General features: G+C 45.5%; 1 protein-coding gene across 5 annotated transcripts; it reads left to right on the top strand.

The window, feature by feature from the left end:
- Nucleotides 1-1,062: 1,062 nt before the first annotated feature.
- LOC121278981 (zinc transporter ZIP6-like) lies at nt 1,063-16,202 on the top strand. 5 transcript variants are annotated; one of them, XM_041189671.1, is made up of 10 exons: nt 1,063-1,112; nt 2,915-3,675; nt 5,086-5,257; nt 6,372-6,541; nt 8,169-8,315; nt 9,025-9,136; nt 10,192-10,575; nt 12,200-12,280; nt 13,030-13,220; nt 14,090-16,202. In XM_041189671.1, the coding sequence occupies exons 2-10, from the start codon at nt 2,917-2,919 to the stop codon at nt 14,240-14,242; spliced, it is 2,169 nt and encodes a 722-aa protein (XP_041045605.1). In that variant the 5' UTR covers nt 1,063-1,112; nt 2,915-2,916; the 3' UTR covers nt 14,243-16,202. The 5 variants fall into 5 exon arrangements, with proteins under 5 accessions (XP_041045605.1, XP_041045602.1, XP_041045604.1 ...); XM_041189668.1 differs by having other exon boundaries at nt 1,066-1,171; XM_041189670.1 differs by having other exon boundaries at nt 1,073-1,142.
- The last annotated feature ends 5,969 nt before the right edge of the window (nt 16,203-22,171 follow it).

Consider the following 22,171-nt stretch of genomic DNA (forward strand, 5'->3'; position numbering starts at 1 on the left):
GGGCATCCACAGCTCTCTAGGAGAGAGAATTCCAAAGATTCACAACACTCTGAGTGAAAAAATTCCTCCTCCTCTCATCACTAATGGCCAAACCCTTATCCTGAGAATAATGCAGAGGGGTCAGTGTTATTTCCAATTTATCCAAATGAGCTGTATATAGAACATTTTTAAGTTTTGTAAATTTGCAGACAACACTTAAAACAAGAATCCAGTGATGCATAGGAGGGTGAATGGACACAGAAGGGTTTAGATGCAACTGGACAGATCAATGTAAATAATACAACTATTAGAGCAAATTCAAGGCGATGCATGTCAAGAGGACAGTAAGGCACAGGGCAGAAGAATTGGGGTTAGTAACTGTGCGGGACTGTTGGTCTATGTATGGGTCTATCTGTGGGTCTCTCGGGTCATTCTCTATGGGCCACTTTCTGGGACACTCTCTCTTAGGTCACCATGGGTCAGTCTCTCTATGGCTCATTCTGTCTCTCTCTCTCTCTATGGGTCATTCTCTCTCTGGGTCTCACTCTCTCCTTCTCGATGAAGCTCTCTCTCTCTCTTTATGGGTCACTCCCTATGGGTCGCACTCTCTCTTTGGATCTCTCTCACTCTCTCTATGGATCTCTCTCACTCTCTATGGGTCACTCCCCATTGGTCTCACTCTCTCTCTCTCTATGGATCTCCTCTCTATGGGTCTCTCACTCTCTATGAGTCTCATTCTCTCTCTCTTTGGGTCTCTTTACTCTCTATGGGCCTCTCTCTCTTTCTATGGGTGTCTCTCAATGGGTCTCTCTCTCTCACTCTCTATGAGTCTCTCTCTCTATGGGTCTCTCTTGCTCTATGAGTCTCTCTCTCTATGGATCTCTCTTGCTCTATGGGTGTCTCTTGCTCTATGGGTCTCTCTCTTGCTCTAGGGGTCACTCTCTATGGGTCTCCCTCTTTGTGTGGGTCTCTCTCTCACTATCTCCATGAGTCATTCTTACTCTCTATGGGCCTCCCCCTGCTCCTGGCGCTGCTGCTGTTCCACCTTTCGACTCCTGGCGCCGCTACTGAGCCGCTTCCAGTGCGGCTGCGCGAGACTGCGACCGCTCGCGCTGATTGTACGTCAGTGGCTGGTGAGCGTGTCCGAGGGCTCAGTCTGGGCGGTCAGTGTCCGAGAGCTCAGTCGGGGACGGTCAGTGTCTGAGGGCTCAGTCCGGGCGGTCAGTGTCGCTCCTCGGGAGCCTTGCCGGGTCTGGGCCTTAGGCCCCGCCCTCAGTTTGTGGCTAAACCGGCGAAAGGCGGCGATCACGGGGCGATGGGGGATGGATGGGGGGGCGATGGGGGATGGGAGGGGGGCGATATGGGGGGGGGGGATGGATGGGGGGGATGGGGGGGATGGGAGGGGGGGATATGGGGGGGATATGGGGGGGATGGGAGGGGGGCGATATGGGGGGGGTGGGGGATGGATGGGGGGGATGGGAGGGGGGGATATGGGGGGGATGGGAGGGGGGCGATATGGGGGGGGTGGGGGATGGATGGGGGGGATGGGAGGGGGGGATATGGGGGGGATGGGAGGGGGGGCGATATGGGGGGGGGTGGGGGATGGATGGGGGGATGGGAGGGGGGCGATATGGGGGGGGGATGGGGGATGGATGGGGGGGGATGGGGGATGGACGGGGGGTGATGGGGGATGGACGGGGGGTGATGGGGGATGGATGGGGGGGCGATGGGGGATGGGGGGATGGGAGGGGGCGATATGGGCGGTGATGGGGGATGGATGGGGGGGTGATGGGGGATGGATGGGGGGGCGATGGGGGATGGATGGGGGGGCGATGGGAGGGGGGCGATATGGGGGGGGATGGGAGGGGGGCGATATGGGGGGGGGATGGGAGGGGGGCGATATGGGGGGGGGACGGGGGATGGATGGGGGGGTGTTGGGGGATGGATGGGGGGATGGGAGGGGGGGCGATATGGGGGGTGATGGGGGGGCGATGGGGGATGGATGGGGGGATGGGAGGGGGGCGATATGGGCGGTGATGGGGGATGGATGGGGGGGCGATGGGAGGGGGGATGGGGGGATGGGAGGGGGCGATATGGGCGGTGATGGGGGATGGATGGGGGGGCGATGGGGGATGGATTGGGGGGATGGGAGGGGGGCGATATGGGCGGTGATGGGGGATGGGAAGGGGACGATGGGGGATTGTGGGGGGGGCGATGGGGGATGAGGGGCGATGGGGGGGTCGATGGGGGATGGGACGGGGGGAGATGGGGGATGTGGGGGGGCGATGAGGGATGGGGGGCGAAAGGGGATATAGGGGGGGAAGGGGGTGATGGGGAATGGGGACGGATAAATATTGGACCCACGACACAGGGTGATCTCCCACCCTTACTCCTCTTCACTGTGTCGTCATGGGATCTTATTTAAATGCAAGATCAGTCGGTATCTTTGTGGTTGTGTGGAAATGTTCTCAGGATGTGGGTGTCGCTGGCATGACTGGCATTTAGTGCTCATCCCTAGTTCCCCTTGAGATGATGTTCTTGAACTGCTAGTCTAGCTATTTCAGAGAGCAATTAAAGGGTCAGCTACATTGGTGGGAGCCTAGATATATTGTAAAGCTTTTCCAAAATCCTTTAACAACTAAGATTGAGTGAACTATAATCGTATTAAATTTTAAAAAAAAGTTTTGAAATGCAAAATGTGAGCTCCCCATTAATATGAGCAGTACAATGTCCTTGCTGCAGAATGAACTGGAAAGGTGAAGGATGAAAACTCTAGTATTCCATTAGAATTGGGAACTGAACATGTCAGAAGATTGAAAGTCAACTTAAGTTTGGACTGTTTTTCTAATTACATAGTCTCTGCAAATAAAACAGCAACTTATAAATAGGTTTTTGAGGTATTTGTATATCATCTATTGTTTCTTTTTGGTGATAGGAATGACTCCAGTAATGAGGTATCCACCTTCCGGTTTTTTCTTGACCTGCCTGGCGGTTTTCTTTTGGAATGAATGCTGTGCTCATGCCGACCATGACGCTGAATGCACAGCGACTGGTGAACATGACCATCTACCTCTGCCGGATGTGACCACCACAGGTATGGACAGGTACAGGGCGGTGTTTGAGCAGAATTACTACCTGCACAAACTTTTTGACCAGTACGGAGAAAATGGCACCCTGACGGTGGAAGGGTTGGAGAAGCTCCTGTGCAACATCGGAGTCGGTGGAGTCAGAATGAAGAGAACTAAACACGAGCATTTCGATCACATCTCAAAGAAACATTCGATACTAGCAGAAGGAAGCATTCATCGCCACTGCTGTCCAGAGTGTCGGCATATTTGGTTGAGAATTGGCTTACAAAGCACTCCCAAAGAGACTGGAATTTTTCCAAAGCGTAGCCACCTGTCAGGCCAGCACGCATCAGGCACAACACCACCGGCAGTAATCTCTGCTGGAGATAAATCTGGAACCAAAAGACACATGAGACCAGCACGCAGCCCTGCAAGCGCAATTCCAGCAATGGCGGGTGCACAAATGACAGCTGGGCTCAAAGCTGAGCTTGCCACGACTGACGGTTACAGCATGGATACAGCTGGCCAGCCACCGACTGAATATTCCGCTCACAAGGATGGTAAGGAGGTTCAGAGAAGAAATAATCCACTTGAAAACCACACCAATAAAGACCCGAAAGGAGAGGAGGTAAGACTGTGTTTCATTTGCTGTGCAGACCTTGCGAGGGGCTGTCCTCCTGTGATTGGTGGTTTTCATTTCTTAGCTCTAGTGACCTACAACAACTTGCATTTATATAGCACCTTTAACATAGTAAAACATCCCAAAGATGCTTCATAGGAGCGTTACCAACCAAAATCTGACAGCAAGCCACATGAGGAGATCTTAGGACAGGTGACCAAAAGCTTGGTGAAAGAGGTAGGTTTTAAGCAATGTCTTAAAGGAGGAAAGAGGGCTGGAGAGGTTTAGGGAGGGAATTCAGGAACTTAGGGCCCAGGTACCTGAAGGCATGGCTGCCAGTGGTGGAGCGATTAAAATTATGGATGTACAAGAGGACAGAATTGGGACGAGTGCAGAGATCTCGGAGGGTTGTAGATTGGAAATTACAGAGATAAGGAGAGGTGAGTCCATAGAGGGATTTGAAAATAAGAATGAGAATTTTAAATTTGAGGCATAGCTGGACCAGGAGCCAGTGTAGGTCAGTGAGCACAGGGGTGATGGGGGAATGAGTCTTGTGAGGTAGAACATGGGCATCAGAGTTTTGGATGACCTGAACTTTCTGGAGGCTGGAAGATGGGAGACTGGCCAGACGTGTGTTGGAATAGTTAAGTCTGGAGATAACAATGCAGTTGATCAGGCTACATCCTAAAGAGAGAGAGAGTGCATTCTAACAGCCAGAGATTTCTTAGTTGCTTATTTTGAAGATCCTTAAACATAGTGATTGGTTTCTGCCCCTTGCAAGACCAAAAATAAAAAGAGTAAAACTATCCATGTCTCCCTCATTCTCTTTGTAGATGATTACTGTTCTGTCTGTTTCTACTGTATCCCTATGTCCTGAACTGTCTGCTACTGCCACAAACAAACATACACAGCTGATCAACCCAGCTTACCCCAGACCATAATAACCCAAGGGTTGGATTTAAGCTGGTGACTGAGTGACCAGAACTGAGTGTTCTGGAGCATACAATCCAGGAGCACCTTATTGTCTACAAAAGTGAAACTATTGTGAATATTGGAAATCTGAAATTGAAACAGGAAAATGCTGGAAACATTCTGTAGGTCTGGCAGCATCTGTAGAGAGAGAGAAAATGTTAACGTTTTAGATCGATGACCTTTCATCAGAACTGATGCTGTAGGGTTTGGACAGCCCCCTCCAGCTGACTCAGTTTCCCTACATTTAGTGCAAATGGACTGCCCCGTGCTATGATGGTGCACGTGGCATTTCAAAAGTTCCCTCCATTGCCACCCTCTTTTTAACACACTGAGTTTCAACTGGGGGTTGCCGGGTCTTGAGTAATTTACATTGGGAGGTAAAAAGGAGAAACAGGGTATTGCATTGGTCAAGCAGGCCTTTAGTTTGTGCTGTTGTTTCCCCTGCAGTGCCTGAATGCAGACAAGTTACTCTCATCCCATGGGATGACCCCACAGATGACTCTGAATGCAGAGCAGTTTGGATACCTTTGCCCTGCACTCCTGAATCAGATAGAGAGCAAGGCTTGCATTGCACATGAAGCTCGGGAGAAACACTCAGCTTCCTCCTCTGCTGGGGCAGGTGAATAATTTTATTTAATTTGGATTGAATGCCCCATATGCTGCATAATGTACATGTCCATTCCACGCAATGAATCATAGAACAATACAGTACAGGAGAAGGCCATTCAATCCATTGTGCCTGTGCCAGCTCTTTCAAAGAGCTATCCAATTAGTCCTGCTCCCCCACACCCACCACCACCACCACCACCACACCCCCCCCCCCCCCCCCCCCCCCCCCCCCAACCAACTGTCCCCCCATAGCCCTACACATTTGTTGCCTTCGTGTATTTATTCAATTCCTTTTTGAAAGTTAACATTAAATCTGCGTCCACTGTCCTTTCAGGCAGCGCATTCCAGATCACAAGAACTCACTGCGTAACAGCAACAACTTTAGTCATTCACCTTAAATCTATGTTCCTCTGGTTACCAACCCTCCTACCAGAGGAAATAGTTTCTCCTTATTTACTCTATCTAAACCCTTCACAATTTTGAACACCTCTGTTCAATCTTCTGTTAACCTTCTCTGCTCTAAGGAGAACAATCCCAGTCTCTCCACATAATTGAAGTCTCTCATCCCTGGTACCATTCTAGTAAATCGCCTCTCTACCCTCTCCAATGCTTTGACATCCTTCCTCTAAAATATAGTGTCCAGAGTTGAACACACTATTCCAGCTGAAGCCTAACCTATGTTTGATAAAGGTTTAGCATAACCTCCTTGCTTTTATACTTTGCCATTATTTATGAAACCAATTACCACATATCTTTATAACAGCTTTATCAAAGTATGCTGCCACCTTCAAAGATTTGACTTAGGATTACATAGTATACATGGCACAGAAACAGGCCTTTCAGCCCAACTAGTCCACGCTGGCGTTTATACTCCACTCGAGCCTCCTCCCATCTTTCCTCAACTAAATCTACCATCGTAACCCTCTATTCCCTTCTCCCTCATACTTCTCTAGCTTCCCCTTAAATACATCAGTACTATTCATTTCAACCACTCCCCAGTGGTGAGGGTTGGAAATTGTCCAGTAATGTACTATATTGTTATAAATCTGACTTAAATGGTTTAAAGTATGTTTTGGAACATGTAGTGCCATGTTTTATTTTGTCTCTTTTTTGTATTCTGACAGCTTGGATTGGAGGCTTTGTGTCTGTCACTGTCATCAGTCTGCTATCCCTGTTGGGTATAATCTTCATGCCCTTAATGAATAAGATATTCTTCAAGTTTCTCCTGACGTTCTTGGTTGCTTTAGCTGTTGGGACCCTTAGTGGGGACGCATTTCTACATCTCTTGCCACATGTAAGTGCCTTCTGTATATAAGAAATAATTTTTCGAAAGTGTGTTGCCTTTTAGAGACTTGGTTAATCTTTGGGGCACCCACGTGGTGAGGCTGTGTCTGCATTCACTGATCTGATTGGTCTGTTAGACCCGCTCTTCAACCAACTGCTGGAAATATTCCAAAGAAAATGTGTTACTTTTTAATGATCTGTTTGCTTCATGATAACCATGTGAAATATTCTCTTGTCAATGTTAATTGTGATCTTATCTAGGGCAGTGCAACATCCTTCAGCTGTTCATTTCAAACTTCGACACTTTCAGATTCTCAAGTAATCATCACACCCTTGATATAATCTCACTTGCTGGGGTCAGGTGAAGTGGATGAGGCAGTAATGAGCATTAGGATGCTCATTATGTATGTTGGAATCCAGGCCACATTGCCAGCTGTTGGGATTGGCCATTGACCTTGAAGGAGATATGAGGACAGCTGCTGACACTGGGCAAAGTGGATCAGGTTAAGATGTGAGGTGGTCTTGGTCTTCGTTTCCAGAGACAGAGTGCTGGGGTCTGTCTGGGACTGGTACCTGGCACGTACATCTCAATACCGGAATCTTGTGGAGATGTTGCCATATGTTAAATTTATTTTAAAGAAGAAATACATTACAAATTTCAAGTCTGCACTCGATTACCATCTCTGGTCCGGATTTACCAGTCACTCCTACAGATAGACCTTGTGTCCCCCACAACCGGGAGTGTACCTATTTAACCCACCATCTAGTTAAATGATATACGACCCAGGGATTATAATGATAAGACCTCACATTGTTCCTGCAGAAAGTTCCCTAATTCAGGGGTCCAGGAGAAGGTTTCGAGGGGTCTGCCAGATCACCATCTTTTCAGAATAAAAGCTATTTAAAAATCCCCATCTTAAAAATGCCCCCCACCCCCAATCCTCTGACCCACTGTAACAGCAGTAGAATTGCATAATTCCCTTTGGGAATATCTCTTAAACTGATGAAACCCTCTTTAGCTCCAGTGCAGTACTGAGAGAGTGCTGTACTGTCAGAGGCTCTGTCTTTCAGATGAGATATAAACAAACAGAACCCAATTTCCTCCTCCGATTGCGTGAATGATCACGGCACTATTTTGAAAAAGCGCAGGGGAATGCACCCAGTGTTCAAAGCTGCCGTGGCCAGAGTGACTGAACTTCAGTGTAATTTATCTTATGCCTTGTGAAAAGATTAGGTGCTCTATAAATGTAAGTCTTTCCTTTCACTATAGAGACTTGAGCAAGAATAATGGAGACCTGGGGAGGGGTACGAGAGGGTGACCGTCCTCCAGCAAGGGTTCAAAGTTCTCCGAAGGAAGGGGAATCAGTTGATATATTGGTCATTCCTTCACTGTCACTGGGTCAAAATCCTGGAACTCCCTCCCTAACAGCACTGTAGCTGTACCTACACCACATGGACTGCAGCGGTTCAAGAAGGCAGCTCACTACCACCCTCTCAAGGGCAATTAGGGTTGGGGAATAAATCTCAACCTTGGAAATGAGGCTCAAAAGTGGAATGAAAAAGGAGGCGCATTGGACTTAATGGTCTTTTCCTGTTCCAAAATGAATTAATAAAATGTTTATGTTCTTCCTTTGCAGTCACAAAGCATTCATCACCATGGTGTAGAGGACCAGGATCACTTGGATTCCGTTTGGAAAGGCCTCACTGCTCTTGGTGGTCTTTACTTTATGTTTCTTATTGAACATCTTATAACATTGATTAAACTGTACAAAGACAAAAAGAAGGTAAGAACTGCAATTAATTTTTGTCCCAAGGGAGCTTTTTAATGACAATAAGTGTAGTTTAGAGTTCTGATTGATAAACAGAAAATGCTGGACATACTCGGCACATCTGGCAGCATTAGTTAACGTTTCAAGTCGTTTCTGATGAAAGGCCATTGACCTGAGACGTTAACTCTGTTTCTCTCTTCACAGATGTTGCCAGACCAGCTGCGTGCTTCCAGCATTTTCTGTTTTTACTTCAGATTTCCAGCATCCGCAGTATTTTGCTTTTGTGTTCAGTCCGCTGATAACTATTCTGAGCGTTCAGCAGTACAGACCCCATCTCCTTACTTTTGGATATCCAAACAAGAACAGGTGGCCTTCATTATAATTTGTTTCTCACTGGCAGTCAGTTGATAAAAGAATCCTAACTGGCATCAATTAAGGAGAAGTTTTTGCCTTGTGCTGAAGTATAGTTTACATTTACCAGAATTGTACCAGCAATGTGAGACTTTGGTCATGTGGAGAGACTGGAGAAGCTGGGGTTAAGAGGAGATTTAATAAAGGTGCGCAAAATCATGAATGGTTTTGATAAACCTGCCAATCTTTGTTTAGCTGCCTGTAAGTTGTTTTAAATTGAGTTTTCTCTTCCCTGGAGTCTACATAGCAGTATTTCCTAGCTTTGGAGATTCCAGTATCTGCAATGTCTGAAATGCTTTTTTGTTTTCAACAGCAGAAGAAGCCTAGTCAGGATGACCAGGAGGTAGAAGCTGATAGAAATGCAGAACCCCACGAATCACAAGAGTTATCTCAGGATGAAAACCCAGAGGTGAAACAATTTGCTGGTAGGTCATCTACTGTAGCATTTTTGTACCCTGTATCTTCACAAGCTGAAATTAGTGTGGTCCTGTACAGTGGGTCTCGCTAGGTTATAAACTTTAGCATGCCTGTGTTTTATCAAGTTTTCCAACTAAAAACACTTGTGTGAATGGAAACAAAATTCTTCACTGCATTCCTCCACGCACCCACTCCTCCCTCCCACTGCCGGGCACAAACATCTGCACACGAGAATGCGTGTACTGAAACTGGGAGATACAATGCAACTTTAGTTAGGAGTTACATATGTTGTTATAGAAAGGGGGGAGGATAAAATGAAAGCAAACCAAATGATGGTAAGTGGAGAGATAGGAGACAAAAGCTGTAGTGATTGGAACATAATTCAGCCATCACATAAAATAAAATTCAATGAATAAGACCCAAGGTTTAAAGCATTTGTTGCCAATCCCTAATTGCCCTTGAGCCACCACCTTGAACCGCTGCAGTCCCTGTGGTGTAGGTACACCCACCGTGCTGTTAGGGAGGAAGTTCCAGGATTTTGACCCAGCGACAGTGAAGGAACGGCGATATATTTCCAAGTCAGGATGGTGAGTGAGTTGGAGGGGAACTTGCAGGTGGTGGCGTTCCTGTGTGTCTGCGGCCCTTCTAGGTGGTAGAGGTCATGGGTTTGGAAGGTGCTGTCGAAGGAGTCTTGGTGAGTTGCTGCAGTGCATCTTATGGATAGTACACACTGCTGCTACTGTGCGTCAGTGGTGGAGGGGTGAATGTTTAAGATGGTGGGTGGGGTGCTGATTAAGTGGGTTGCTTAAAACATTGATTCAGTTGGCCATTATACGTTCCTGATTTTCAAGAGCAGTTATTTTTGTACGTTGGCTTTACATAATTCCATTTTTTAAAAAAATGCCTATTACATTACATTTCCCTTTTATATTTAAATGGATTCCTACAATGGTATTCAGAATTGTAATGAAATCTTTCCAGAATATTTCCTCTTTGCTGTTTCATTTTCCTGAAGTGTTTAATATACCCTTTTTTGATTATTGGCATTTTGTTTGAATTTCAGATCCGGACGACTCTCTGGTTGAACCCAAGGATCAGTCAAACCTTCACTCTCTAGATTACAGTCAGAACTCCCTGACTCCAGAGCAAGAAGTGATGATTGCCCATGCTCACCCTGAAGGCAATTACAATGCTTATGTGCCCAGGGGGTGTGAGAACAAATGCCACTCTCATTTCCACGACACCATAGGGAACGCCGATGACTCTCATCATCACCACCACCGCTATCACCACATACTACATCACCACCACCACCAGAACCACCATCCCCATAGTCACGGCCACTACTACTTTCAGGAGGATCTGAAGGATGCAGGAATAGCAACCCTGGCTTGGATGGTGATCATGGGTGACGGACTCCATAACTTTAGTGATGGTTTGGCTATCGGTGAGACCCTTTACCCTCATTACAAACAATATTCCATTGTTTCCAATGCAGCAGTACCCTTGTGACATGATAGCAATGTAGCAGAAGCTTGCAAGTTTGTCTGGTTGAGCAGATATAATTATTATTTGAAAGAATTATTATTTCGTTCCACCTCTCCTCCTCTTTTCCCCATAGCCCTGCAAATTTTCCCCGTTCTAGTATTTATCCAATTCCCTTTTGAAAGTTACTATTGAATCTGCTTCCACTGACTTTTCAGGCAACACATTTTAGATCGCAACTCTGCATTTTTTTTGAATAAGCTGCCTCATATGTTTTTCTCAGTGTTCTGAAGATCTAGAGCACAGTGCTGCAGAATTCAAGGTGGAGATTTTGAAATGTATGAAAATTAGCACTAAAAATTTGCCTGCACAGAACCAGACCAGTCGGTCCACCTCCTGGTGTTTATACTCCACACGAGCCTCCTCCAACTTTATTCCATCCCGCCCAATCAACATTTCCTTCAATTCCTTTCTCCATTGTGTACTTGTTGAGGTATTTTCATATCAATTTCCCTCCCAACCTTTCCCTGAGGCCCTGGTTTAATTACATTTTCATGTTGCAAGTTCATTCAGGCCAGAATAAGCCGAGACACTCATCTCGGCATGCATCTACACCAGTCACCTCAGCTGTTCCCTGTGGTAGCGAGCTCCACATTCTCACCACCCTGGGTTTTGTGAGGTGATACATTTTGGGTAAAACAAATAACAGCAGTAATTATACTCTGAATAAACATAGGCTTGGTGTGTGAGAACAGCAGGAGCTTTTTGAGGTGGAGTTTCACAGGACATTAAAGGCAGTACCTCTGATTGAAAGGCTATTTAATTTTTTTTTAAAAACGGAAATCTAAATGATTTGAAACCAACAAATTTGGGTCTAAATTCCTGTTTCCCCACTTGTCATTTACAGCAGCCTTTCAAGCCTCTTCCCCACCCCCTCACCCCGAGACTGGAATCCTGATCCAGAGTCTATTGCAGGGGGTGGGAACTGGATGCAGTATTCATTTAATCACAGAATAATGCAGCACAGAAGGAGGCCACTTGGCCCATCAAGCCTGTGCTAGCTCTTTCCAAGAGCAATCCAGTTGTTCCTAATCCCACATTCTTTCCCCATATCCCTTCATTTTTTTTTCTTCAAGTATTTATCCAGTTCCCTTTTGAAGGCTGCAGTTGAATTTGTATCAAGCACCACATTCCAAATCCTAACCATTTGTTGCATAAAAGGCTTTTCCACATATCAGTTATAATTCTTTTGCCAATCACCCTAAATCTGTGTCCTCTTGGTTGTTTTACCCTTCAGGGACTGCTGTGAATGCTGCACCATTAAATAGTTCTTCTAGCCGGTTTGACTTTACTTTGAATGCATCCAATCTTGAGAGAAATATACTTAATTTTAAGAAGATGTGATCCCAATTGTATGAAAGTAGGATTTTAAATTTCCTTTCAGGCAGTTGAGAATGAATTATTTTTAATCTCGTCTTCATGTACAATGATATTATGCTGCATGTTTCACATTCAGCTGCACTTGTTTTAAGTTTCATTTGGTCATTTTAACCACAACACAGTTAACATTTAAATCTTGTATTTAGGTGCTGCTTTTACTGGAGGTTTGTCCAGTGGATTGAGTACATCTGTTGCTGTATTCTGTCATGAATTGCCACATGAACTGGGTAAGATTTAAAAAATAATCTACACAACAATTTGACTGCAGTTGCAAGAAACATGAGTGAAAAGGAAGAATTGCTTTGCCATTTGCAAGACTCCTGTTGAAGACAGCCATTCAGCCCATCCTATTTGTACCAGTAACACAAAATAATCTCATTCCCCTGATCCCACGGTCCTGTATCTTATTTAGTTTATCTAATTTTCGCAACCACAGGACACCGTGGAGTACTTTTTGAAGTGTTATCACTGTTGCAATATAGGTAATACTAAGGTCGATTTGTGCAAGCAAGATCCCACAAACAGCAAGGTGATAAAGACCAGGGTGTTCTGTTAGTGACGTAGGTTGAGAGATTAGCTCAGGACACGAGGGAGAAGTCCCCTGCTCTTCTTTGAACAGTAACCATGAGATCTTTTACATCCAGTTGACACAGTAGTTGGAGCGTCGGTTTAACATTTCAAATGAGAGATGACACCTCCGACAGAGCAGCACTCCCTCAGCGCTGTACTGGATTTTGCTCTCCGTTCTCTGGAGTGGATTTGAACCTACCACCTTCTGGTTGGGAGGCGAGAGTGCTACCCACTGAGCCACACTGACACCTTGAGATGCAGGTTGGGAGCTTGCAAGACAATAAGGTTGCCTGCTGGGGGTCATGCAGGAACACAGTATGGAGATGGGAGGTAAAGCATCAATAATGAGAAAAGCACAAAGGTTTGAAAGTCGATTTCCAAAATGCTTCCCACTCTTTGTCTGCAGGTGATTTTGCCGTACTGTTGAAAGCTGGAATGACAGTGAAACAGGCCATACTGTACAATATCCTCTCTGCCATGCTGGGATACCTGGGCATGATAACTGGCACTGCCATTGGCCATTATGCCGAAAATGTCTCCACTTGGATCTTTGCTGTTACTGCCGGCTTGTTCTTGTACGTGGCCCTAGTTGATATGGTATGTATACAGCACGCTACTTTTCAATATAACCTCCCTGTTTTCACTGCTACGACAACTTGCATTTATGTAGCACCTTAACATAGACAAACATCCCATCATACATTTGCTTGGACTGTCCTCTGCTCCAGTGCAACAAGCATATAATGACAGCTAACAGATCTGTTCCACAGCCTGTGCCAGGACGTCCTGACAATAACCCATTCACTGGAGCAAAGTTTCACTATGGCTTCTGATACAAGCTTTGTAAACATTGTTAACACGGTCTGTATATAAAATGTTGGTCCTTAATGTGTTTATAGAATGTTGTTATTGGCACAGCATTGCTATAGTTTCTTCTATATAAATGACAGCTTTTCTTTTCTTCAGTAATTCCACCAGTTTCTGTCGTCTCAGGCACTGCCACTCTGCTGATAAATGGTCCAATGTCTCTCTGCATCCTCTCACTGAGCCCAGTTTAAAAGAGAATCTTTCATTGTTCTGTTGTGTTTCCTGCTGTGTCATCCATTACTTGCCGTTCTCTTTGTTTAATGCTACAACTCTTATCTATCCTGTTTCTTCCCTGTAAGAGAATCCTCTGCTCCTCTGACACATCATTCATTTCCAACGGTAGTTGAAAGATTACGATCAGAGTTCCTCCCTGGTTTCCCTCAGCGTTCTAGGATGCAAAGGCATTAGGACCTGTTGCTTGCGCCATGTTGACACTGCCCCAACCTTCAATATTATAACTGTGACCATGCTGTCCCGACAGAATAGTAACTCTTTAGTAGACTCCAAGCAGGAGCTAGTCACTCACACTGCTTTGAACCACAGTGTGACTGTAATGTAAGAATGAAAAACTGTAGCTGCCTTCTGATTTCTTCCTGCAGGTTCCTGAAATGCTTCACAGTGACGCTGGTGATCATGACTACAGCCATGGGGCATACTTCCTTTTACAGAATGCTGGCATGCTCCTGGGATTTGGCATCATGCTGCTTATTGCTGTATTTGAACATAAAATTTTGTCAATCGTAAGACTGTGATGTTTTTGAGCTTGTCTGAAACCTGCAGGTACCCTGAAGCACTAGTGTTATGTCTATTTATTTATCCAGTGTCTGTAATAATGTAGTGAGGTAGTAACACTGTTGATTGATCTATGCTAATGATGTGACAGTCTGATAGGTGATAGCTCTGTCACAATTCAGGCCCAAATCCACATCCATGCTTGCTGCAACTCCAGTTCCAAAGCCCACAGCCCAAAACCAGGTTTTCCCACACCTGTGCACATGCTTTCACTAACACATATCTTCACCCTCATCAAACTGGGACCAATACCTTAAAGGGGGAAATGTTATCAGTTACAACAGGACAGGCTGATGACCAGCGTGGCCATAAGATTTTCCTCATTCTGTATTTCTAACTCAGCCTCTCTCTACCCAGCAGACCCTCCAGCAGGGCCTGTATTGCTCTGCTGTGTCCCCTTCCAAAAAGATTTAAAATGTTCAAATTTAACACAGCAGCTAAGTAACGTATGAGGTACATAACAGAGACAGTACGAAGCAGGTTGACAAACCAGTCACCACACAGAATCCAAAGAGTCAGAGACCCGGGTGCAGCAATAACCATAAAGGAAACTGAGAGTGGAAAACTAAAACACGAAGCACATGGTGAATAATGAGAGAAACATGGTGTTACTCAGGAGACTTCTGTTTGCTGTGCCATACCACAGGCCCTCAAACAAATCCTTGTTAATAGTCAACTGGTTCTTTCCGCTAGTAAACCAAGAATTTCTTCCTTCGGCCATGGTTAATGCAGTCTCAAATTCTAAGGCAGCCTTAGACTTTTTGCATTGGAACAATGGTTGACCCAAATTTAGTAAGGAAAAAGGATCACTTGTTATTTGCAAATGTCAAAAAGTAAGCACTTGCCCCACTGCAAGTGGAAAAATAATGGTTCAGTTTTCATTACTGGAATTCAGATTAATGAAACCGTTTTGTTTTTTGTGTGTGTAAAGATAATGTGACTATTCCAAGAGAAAACATGTTAAGTTGCTTATGGTGCCAAACTGTGATGCGATCTTTAGCTTATTTGTGGGTTCCCCCCCCCCGCCCCCCCCCATAAATTGTTACTTTTGTTTTAATGTCCAGCTTTTATCCAAAGCTCTCTCTGATGGGAGACATTCGGTGCTGTTGGAAAATACTGATCATTATAACCATGTAATTGGAAATTAGATTTTATTCCACAAATAAAATACAAGTGTAGAATTCCAAACCATTATTATATTTTTTAAAAGTTGCAACTTTTGAAGGAAAATTGTATTCCTTGGCCAAATTCTGTAGAAAATAGAGCAGCAGAGATCAGTGACTACATTGTCATCCTATAAGAAGGCAGTGTGAAAGGTACACAGGGTCTCCCTTCAGCATTTAATTAGTTTTATAAGATGCACTGCCGTCTGTACTTAGATGTGTTGTTACAAGCTGGACTTTAGTTCAGAACACTTGACAGGTTTTTTAAAGTAAAATACTCCTGTTACGAAAAATGAACGTTTATAACTTGATTGTTACAAACATCCTTTATTATGTATATTTATAATCAGTATAGTTACAATAGAGGTGTTCGCACACGCTGTAATGGAGTGATGTTACATTCCACTACTTTTTTCTATCTAATAGATAAATGTAGAAAGGAGGATGAAATGCAATTGAACTTAGCGTAAATAACTCCTATATATTCTACAATTTGAAAATGAAATTCAGGCTTGCATTTAAAACAAACGTATGTTACAGAAAAGGACTGGACTCAACTTTACTGTGTATGCAATCTTCTTACAGTCATATTGAAAGGGTGAAAATGGTGTATGTTGAAAGAAAACTAGTGAAGGGAGCTTAATGAAAGCACACTGAGAGCTTGTTTCCTATGGGTCTGTGGTTGTTGATGAAGGACCAGACTGTTGATGTAGTAATTGCTGTTACTTTTGAAGAATAAAGCACTGTTTTAGATTTATGTTCCTGCCGTGTTTACATTCATTGTGTTGTGAATCTTTTTTTCATTCATGGGATGTGAGCATCACTGGGAAGGCTGGCAATTGTTGCCCTTCCCTGATTGCCCTCGAGAAGGTGATGGTGAGCCACTTCTTGAACCGCTGGAGTCCATGTGGTATAGGCGCACCCACAGTGCTGTTAGAAAGGGAGTTCCAGGATTTTGACTCAACAACAAAGGAATGGCGGCATAGTTCCAAATCAAGATGGTGTGTGACCTGGAGAAGAGGAACTTATGTTCCCGTGCGCTTGCTGCCCTTATCCTTCTAGATGGTAGAGGTCGCAGATTTGGTAGGTGCTGTCGAAGGAGCCTTGGTGAGTTGGTAAAGTGTATCATGTATATAGCACACACTGCTGCCACTGTGTGTTGGTGGCGGACTGGGTCCCTATCAAACAGGGGCTGCTTTGACCTGGATAGTGTCAAGCTCACGGGATAGAAGCAGGAGTAGACCATACGGCCTATCGAGCCTGCTCTGCCATTCAATATGTTCATGGTTGATCTTGGGCTTCAACTCCGCTTTCCTGCCCACTCCCCATATCCCTTGATTTCCTGAGAGAATAAAAATCTGTCTTTCCCAGCCTTAAGTATAGTAAACAATGGAGCATCCACAATACTCTGGAGTAGAGAATTCCAAAGATTAACAACGCTCTGAGTGAAGAAATTACCCCTCATCTCTGTCCTAAATGAACAACTCTTATCCTGAGACTGTGCCTCCATGTTAGCTTGAGTGTTTTTGAAGCTGCACTCATCTGGGCAAGTGGAGAGTATTCTATCACCTTACTAACTTGTAAATGGCTTTAGGGAGATAGAAGGTGAGTCACTGCAGAATTCCTGGCCTCTGACCTGTTTCCCTTGGCACAGTATATGACAGGTCCAGTTAAGTTTCTGTTCAATGGTGACTTCCAGTGTTGATGGTGGGGATTCGGTGATGATAATGCCCTTGTATCTCAAAGGTGGGTAGACAAGGCCTCAGTTTGTCTCATCTGCAAGACTGTGCTGCACTATGTCAGTTCTGCGCAGGCAGTGTCAGCCCGAATTATGGGGCTCAAGTCCCACAACCTTCTGATTTAAAGAAAGAATTTCATTTCTGTAGCACTTTACAGTGAATGAAGTATTTCTGAAGTGAAGTCACAGTTGTAATGTTGTGCCAGCTTTGATCCGGTGAGGGGGAGATTCAGAGGGTTGGGGGTAACGTGAAGGGAGGAACATTAGTTTGAGATGATGCAACGAGTGGACAACATTCTGCTGAAGTGGATAGCTCTTCCCCAGGACTGGGCTGACAGTAGGGTTGCCAACTGTGATTAAATGTATTAATAAGGTCATAGAGGTCTACAGCACAGAAAAAGGCCCTTTGGCCCATCGAGTCTGCACCAGTCAAACAAGTACCTAACTATTCTAATCCTATTTTCCAGCATTAGGCCCATAGCCTTGTACGCCTTGGCATCGCAAGTGAATATCCAAATACCACTTACATGTTATGAGGGTTCCAGTATAACCACCCATCACTTTCTGCTTCCTGCCACTCAGCCACTTCTGGATCCAATTTGCCAAATTGCCTTGAATCCCATGGGCTCTAACCTTTGTTATCAGTCTCCCATGTGGGACCTTATCAAAAGCCTTGCTGAAGTCCAAATAGACAATGTCAAATGCATTGCCCTCATCTACACACCTGGTCACCTCTTTGAAAAATTCAATCAAATTGGTCAGGCGTTACCTCCCCTTAACAAAACCATACTGACTATCCTTGATTAATCCCTGCCTCTCCAAGTGTGGATTAATTCTGTCCCTCAGAATTGCTTCCAATAGTTTCCCCAACACTGAGGTTAGACTGACTGGCCTGTAGTTCCCTGGTTTATCCCTTCCTCCCTTCTTGAATAACGGTACCTCATTGTCTGTCCTCCAGTCCTCTGGCACCTCTCCTGTGGCCAGAGAGGTATTGAAAATTATTGCCAGCTCCCCTGCTATCCCCTCCCTTGCATCACTCAACAGCCTGGGATATATTTCATCTGGGCCTGGAGATTTATCTACATTTAAGCCTGCCAGACCACTTAGAACCTCCTCCCTTTCTATGCTAATTTCTTTAATTATATCAGTCCTTCTGCCTGATTTCCATACCCGCGTTGTCCCTCTCACTTGTGAACACCAACAAAAAATATTCATTTAAAACCCTACCTACGTCTTCCAGCTCCACACACAAATTAACACTATGGGTCCTACTCTTTCTCTAGATATCCTCTTACTCTTAATGTACTTGTAAAATAACTTTGGATTTTCCTTTATTTTACCTGCTAATGTTTTTCATGCCCCCTTTTTGCTCTCCTAATTTCCTCTTTAAGTTTCCCCCTACACATTCTATACTCCTCTAGGGCTTCTGCTGTTTTGAGTCCTCAGTATCTGCCATAAGCCTCCCTTTTTCTCTTTATCCAATCCTATATATTCCTCGATATCCAGGGTTCCCTGGATTTGTTGGTCCCATCCTTTATCTTTACTGGAATGTGTTGGCCCTGCACATTCCTTATTTCCTTCTTGAATGAGTTCCACTGCTCTGGCACAGATTTACCTAAAAGTAGCTGCACCCAGTCCACTCTGGCCAAATCATATCTGATCTTATTAAAATCGGCCTTCCCCCAGTTTAGACCTCTGATTTCTGGCCCATCCTTGTCCTTTTCCATAACAACCTTGAATCTAACGGAGTTATGATCACTATCTGCAAAACACTATCTCACTGATACCTCTACCGCTTGCCCAGCTTCATTCCCAAAAATTAAGTACAGAACCGCCCCCTCTCTTGTTGGACCTTCTACGTACTGGCTTAAAAAGCTCTCCTGGGTGCATTTTAAGAATTCCGCTCCCTCTAAACCTATAACATTGTGACTAACCCAATTAATGTTGGGGAATTTGAAATCCCCCACTATTACTACCCTATTATTTTTATACTTCTCTGAAATTTGCCTACATATCTGCTCTTCTATTTCTCTCTGACTGTTTGGGGGCCTATAGTACACTCCCAGCGATGTGATTGCTCATTTTTTGTTTTTCAGTTCTACCCATATGGCTTCATTTGAGGAGCCTTCTAAGATGTTGTCCCCCTTTACTGCTGTAATTGATTCCTTGATCAATATTGCGATACCCCTTCCTCTTTTACCTCCTTCCCTGAAGACTCTATATCCTGGAATATTGAGCTGCCAATCCTGCCCCACTCTCAACCATGTCTCTGTGACAGCAATGACATCACACTTCCATGTATTAATTTGTGCCCTCAACTCATCTGCCTTATTCGTCAGACTCTTTGCATTAATATAAATACCATCCAACCTTGCCAAACTCCATTGTGCCTTAACTGGCCGATAATTTCTACACCTTCCAGACTCCCTTGCTGTCTCTTCTAATTTTGGCTGTGCATCTCCCCCTGCTGAACCTCCTCTCAGGATCCTATCCCCCTGCCAAGTTAGTTTAAACCCTCCCCAACAGCACTGGCAAACCTCCCCGCAAGGATGTTGGTCCCATTCCGGTTCAGATACAACTCATCCACTTTGTACAGGTCCCACCGCCCCCAGAAACGGTCCCAATGTCCCAGAAATCTAAAGCCCTCCCTACTGCACCATCTCTCCAGCCACACATTCATCTGGACTAACCTCCTATTTCTATACTCACCAGCACGTGGCACCGGAGGTAATTGAGAGACTATTACCTTTGAGGTCCTGTTTTTTAATCTGCCTCCTAGCTCCATAAATTCTGTTTGCAGGACCTCATCCCTCTTTCTAACTATGTCGTTGGTACCAATATGTTCCACGATCTCTGTCTGTTTGCCCTCCCCCTTTAGAATACCCTGCAGCCGTTCAGTGACATCCTTGACCCAGGTACCAGGGAGGCAACATAGCATCCTGGAGTCACGTCTACAGCCACAGAAATGCCTGTCTTTTGCCCTTACGATTGAGTCTCCTACCACCATTGCTCTTCCCCTCTTTTTCCTCCCCTCCTTGCAGCTGAACCACTCACAGTGCCATGAGCGTGGCTGCACTCCCCAGAGGAACCGTCACTCTCACTGTTTTCCAACACAGAAAAACAGTTCTTGAGCGAGATGCACCTTGGGGATTTCCTGACTACCTGCCTGACACCTTTCTTCTGACTGATGGTCACCCAATCCCTCTCTGTCTGCATTTCCATAAGCTGTGGGGTGATGACGTGTAAAAACGTGCTATCCCCGAAACTCAGCATCGCAGATGCACCTCAGCACCTCCAGCTGCCCCGCAAGCTCTGAAACTCGGAGCTCAAGTAGCTGCAGCTGGTGGCAATTCCTGCACATGTGGTCAGTCAGAGCGCAAGGAGCATCTAGGAATTCCCACATGTTGCAGGTGGTACATAAAATTGGACTGAACTGCTCTGCCATGCCTCTAGTTGGAAAAAAAAAACCTTACTTTAAGTTAAATACAGTTAAAAAAACATTAAATTATTTATGTACTTTAAATAAAACTAGAACTGTTACCTATCCTTAGCTTATTCTATTTTAAACTGGAGAAAAACTGAACAAAAACACTTACCCACTACTCACCAATCAGCTCTCACCTTTGTGCTGACATCACTTTTTGAAGCTTCCCCGCACTCACGTTGGTTCTGATCTCTCTGCCGTGCTCTCGCATTGTCTTGTGATGTCACTCTTGTTACTTACAACAAGAACTGACTGCAGGATACTCCTCCCTGACTGCTTCACCGCGATGCTGACTGCAGGACAATCTTCCCTGACTGCTTCACCGCGATGCTGACTGCAGGACAATCTTCCCTGACTGCTTCACCGCGATGCTGACTGCAGGACAATCTTCCCAGGCTGCTGCACCGTGATGCTGACTGCAGGACAATCTTCCCAGACTGCTTCACCGTGATGCTGACTGTGGGATGCTCTTCCCAGGCTGCTTCACACGAATGCTGACTGCGGGACACTCTTCCCAGACTGCTTCACGGCGATGCTGACTGCGGGACACTCTTCCCAGTCTGCTTCACCGCGATGCTGACTGCGGGACACTCTTCCCAGTCTGCTTCACCGCGATGCTGACTGTGGGATGCTCCTCCCAGTCGAGGGGTGTTTTTGTGACTGGATGCCTGTGTCCAGTGGGGCTGCACAGGTTTTGGTGTTGGGTCCCTTGCAGTTTGTGGTATATATAAACGATTTTGACTTGAATGTAGGAGTGTTGATCAGTAAGTTCACAGATGACACGAAAATTGGCGGGGTGGTAAATAACGAGGAGGATAGCCTTAGATGACAGGAGGATACAGACGGGCTGGTCAGATGGGCTGATCAGTGGCAAATGGAATTTAATCCGGATAATCGTGAGGTGACGCACTTGGGCAGGACAAACAAGGCACGGGGAATACACGATGAATGGTAGAACCCTGGGAAGTACCGAGGGTCAGAGGGACCTTGGTGTGCATGTCCACCGGTTCCCTAAGGTAGCGGGACAGGTAGATAAGGTGGTTAAGGAGGCGTATGGGACACTTGCCTTTATTACCGAGGTGTAGAATATGAGAGCAGCGAGGTTACGCTGGGTTCAGCCCCTGATTTGCCCCCGAGCTCCAGCCGACACGTCCATCCTGGGGGTCGCGCGGCCTTCCCACTCCAACTGGGAAGCAAAAAAGGCTCAGTACCCCGATTGGATGATGATTGATTCTCAGCCAAACAGCCTCACGTTGGGTAATGGGGGAGATTTCGAAGGAACAAGAAGGAAAAACAGGTGTGGTTTTTAACGGCCCCTGTGAAATTTTTGCAGGGAGGCTCCAGGCCAATCCTGGAGGGTTGGCAACCTCAGCTGGCAACAGGCCCAATGGCCAGAATAATGGATTGTTTAGGTCTGGGCCTTGGCGGATCGATCTCTCGGGGATGGATTAGCCTGGCCTGGCGATCGATCTCTCGGGGATGGATTAGCCGCGCCTGGGGATTG

This window comes from Carcharodon carcharias, chromosome 6, assembly GCF_017639515.1.
Source record: "Carcharodon carcharias isolate sCarCar2 chromosome 6, sCarCar2.pri, whole genome shotgun sequence".
In the NCBI taxonomy this organism is placed as follows: Eukaryota; Metazoa; Chordata; class Chondrichthyes; order Lamniformes; family Lamnidae; genus Carcharodon; species Carcharodon carcharias.